Source organism: Nicotiana tomentosiformis, chromosome 6 (genome assembly GCF_000390325.3).
Source record: "Nicotiana tomentosiformis chromosome 6, ASM39032v3, whole genome shotgun sequence".
NCBI lineage: Eukaryota > Viridiplantae > Streptophyta > Magnoliopsida > Solanales > Solanaceae > Nicotiana > Nicotiana tomentosiformis.
The window spans coordinates 115,622,772-115,626,781 of NC_090817.1; the positions used below are offsets into that span (position 1 = coordinate 115,622,772).

At 37.1% G+C, this 4,010-nt stretch overlaps 1 protein-coding gene across 1 annotated transcript; it reads right to left on the reverse strand.

The window, feature by feature from the left end:
• Positions 1 to 3,082: 3,082 nt before the first annotated feature.
• On the reverse strand, positions 3,083 to 3,807 carry LOC138894627 (uncharacterized). The gene is made up of 2 exons (XM_070179338.1): positions 3,478 to 3,807; positions 3,083 to 3,292 (listed from the first exon to the last, which is right to left on the reverse strand). The coding sequence occupies exons 1-2, from the start codon at positions 3,805 to 3,807 to the stop codon at positions 3,083 to 3,085; spliced, it is 540 nt and encodes a 179-aa protein (XP_070035439.1).
• Between the last annotated feature and the right edge of the window lie 203 nt (positions 3,808 to 4,010).

Consider the following 4,010-nt stretch of genomic DNA (forward strand, 5'->3'; position numbering starts at 1 on the left):
GAGTTCGGGGCGTGACAAGCTTTTGCTGCTTTTAAAATTTTTAAAGTACTTGTGGAGAAAGAAAGTGGCTATGAAATTAAAGCTTTAAGGTCTGATAGAGGAGGCGAATTCACTTCAAAAGAATTTAATGATTTCTGTCAGTCCTATGGAATTCGTTGCCCTATAACGGTACCTTATTCACCCTAACAAAATGGAGTTGCAGAGAGAAAGAATCGAACGACTCTTAATATGACTTGATGTATGTTGAAAGCTAAAAGTATGCCCGAGGAATTTTGGGGTGAAGTTGTTTCTTATGTAGTTTATTTGAATAACATGTATCCAATAAGAAGTGTTAGAGATCAAACCCCTCAAGAAGCATAGAGTGGAAGAAAACCGAGTGTTAAGCACTTGTAAATCTTTGGGAGCATAGCTTATGCTCATGTGTCACAACAAGGGAGAGCGAAGCTTTACGATTGAAGTGTCAAGCATGTGTTTGTTGGTTATGATACGAGTACAAAAGGTTACAAGTTATACAATCCAAGCAGTGACAATGTGGTGGTAAGTTGCAATGTTGAATTTGATGAAGCATTTGTCACGACCCAAACCAATGGGAAGCGACGAGCACCCGGTACCTTACTCAACTGAGTACCAACGTAACGTATCTTTTGTATCATACTATAATAGGTAAATGATCCAGAGAGGTTATCGTGGGATAAGTAGAATAAAATATGAGGAAATACTCAATATAGGATGACCCAACTTGATATACCGACTTATACATATGACGTACTGGCCTATAAGGCCATACCAGTATCCGTATATATGACATCTGTCTACAAGCCTCTAAGAGTACATAAATATCATAAAGGTCGGGACAAAGCCCCGCCATACCAAACAATTCATATTCAAATCATACTGACCAAATAGGCAACTTCAGAGCAAGTGGAGTGCACAAACACCTTCTGCTGAGTTGATAACCTACTAAGAGAACTCTCAACCTGTCTATCGGGACCTGCGGGCATGAAACACAGCATCCCCGAGGAAAAAAGGGACGTCAGTACAAATAAAGTACCGAGTATGTAAGGCATGACTATAGTATATAAAAGACATGAAAGAAACATGGAGTAAAGAACTCAACCTGAAATTCTGAATAGCTCTGTGAATCATGAAAATTTATAATGTCATGCATGTGCGTATAAATTCCATACCATGCATAGGTATATGCGTACATAACATCATCAAGCCTCTGAGGGCATCCCATCATATCATCTCAGCCACTGTGGGCAAAATCATCAATGTATGTCAGCTGATCAAGTGGTGGTGCGTATATAACGCCATAACCTTTTCCCATATACCATATACATATAATATGCGCGTATAAAATGCTTTCTGGTCATGGGTCAATGTACATGTATAAATGCATGAAATGCATAAGAAATACGTTAATAAGATTTCTCGAATATCATAAAATCAACATACCTTTAGGACAAACTTTATCAAATACGTATTTTTCTGAGACCCATGAATAGAGGATATAATAATAATTCACATGGGGAATCAAGAATATAGACATCCCTAATATTTCTATGAATAGAGTCATTTATGAAAGTTGCCATTTCGTTTGTATCATTTGGATCATGCCAAAACGAAAGAAGGGATAGCCTTAACATACCTTAACTCCATTGAGTCCTTAATACCTTCCAAGAAATTCTTCAAACAACTCAATTCAATCTACCACATCATAAGGAGATTCAAAATTAGTGATGAGTAAAGGCTAAGTCCGCAACTTAAACTAGTAGCTCGTTTACATAAATTTGGGCAGCATCTCCCCTGTAACTAGGCCCTCCTCCAATACCCTATACCAACAACAACAACAACAACAACACAACAATAACAACATGTAAGAATCATTTTCCAACCTTATCTACATCATAATATACCACAAAATATCCCATACACCCTAATCACTTCATACATAAAACGACAACCAAAGTAGTGTCAAATAACTAAAAATAATGTAATTACGAATGACCAGCCCACCATTCTGTAATTATGTGGTGTTTCTACAAACCATTTATCCTCCAACACTCCATTAAATTGTAGAAAAATATACAGCCCAAAGGTAACACAAAACAGCCCACAAAACAGTCCACTACAAGTCAAATAACTCGAACTCACGACTTCCGATCACTGTCCCGTGAGTTCTAACTATTAGGAAATGAATATATCAACATTCATTGCTATTTGAACACTTAAATACAGAAAGTACACGTTTTCTTAACTATGAAGTACCTTCTAAAATTCAAACTACAAAGAAAAAGAAAGGCGATATAGCGATACTTACGTCGTAGGGATCGTTTTAATGTTATCACTTATTGATTTCGTGCCCGGGATGATAATCTTGTTGAAGCTCTTGCAGAGAGCTTAAGAGTAAAATTATGGGTGTTATTTGGGTGTGTTCTCTAGAAAAATGGAGAAAGACACGAGATGGGATGTAAATATCCTATTTTTGTAAAAGTCAAAAAAATGCTACTTGTTACCCTATGATTGGCTCTTCTTCCAATGCTTATAACCTTTTATCCGGGTGTCGTATGAACAAACGGTTAAGTGCGTTGGAAACTACATTCCAAAACCTTCAATTTGGTATATAATATGTCCCAAAAAGACCTCATATAGAATACAAAATATATTTCTCAAAAAGCTCTATTACATAGCAAATCCTTAGTCGGTGTTTTCGTAACTTTACTCCGATTTTTCCCAAACTTCATATTTTCTATCCAAACATCATATATAGCCATATTATGACTTTAAAATCATTTAAATTATGATTAACAAGTCTCATATTCATTACGTCACCTTGGGACGCACAGGGTGTAACAATCTTCCCTGCTTAGAAACATCCGTCCTCGAATGTTAAACTCTTAGAAATCTATAGAAATTTTGGCAGAGTCTCCTCTGTAACAGTACTACTACAAACTTGCCATGCAGCAAACCCAACAATACAAAGCCACACAGGGCCACAATCATCAATAACACCAATGGCCTCACACGACCAATAACAATAACTAACATAAGAATCAAGTACAATATACGTACCTAAATGTTATGATGCCTCAGTCTGTTCCTTCTCCAGAAGTGGAAACAAGTGAGGATACCTAGTCTTGATTTCTTCTTCAGCTTCCCAAGTCATATCCTCCACATTATTGTTAATCCCAAATACTTTAACCGAAGATAGATCCTTAGTTCTTAATCTCTGAATTTGTCTATCTAGTATAGGAATGGGAGTTTCCTCATATGATAGCTGCTTTGTAACCTAAACATCGTCAACTGGAATGACTTTAGAGGGATCTCCAATACACCTACGGAGCATAGACACATCAGGTACCGGATGTACAGACTCCAATTTGGAAGGCAAGTCTAACTCATATGCTACTTGGCCTACTCTACGTATAATATTATAAGGTCCAATGTACCGAGGGCTAAGCTTTCCTTTCTTACCAGCTTTCCTTTAATCGGTGATACCTTTAAGAATACCCAGTCATCTACCTGAAACTCCAAGTCTCGTCGTCGATTATATGCATAGGACTTCTGATAACTTTTTGCTGCTAATAGCCTTTCCCTTATAAGCTTAATCTTCTCAATTGCTTGTTGTACCAACTCTGATCCTACTAACTTAGTTTCCCCAATCTCGAACCATCTTATAAGAGACCTACACTTTGGTCCATAAAGAGCTTCGTATGGAGCCATCTGAATGGTGGAATGATAACTATTATTATATGAAAACTCAATAGGTGGAAGATGATCATCCCAGCTACCCGTGAAGTCCATCACACAAGCCCGTAGCATATCCTCCAATGTCTGAATAGTACGTTCAACCTGACCGTCTGTCTGGGATGTGTGATGACCCAAAATATCATCTTTAAATTTAATAATTAATTCTGTGTTCTAAGACCTCGAAAAGTACTATTTATCATTCTTCGACTTGCGTGCGCAGTCCGTAAAATTTTTTGAAAAATTTTTATGTGAAAAAT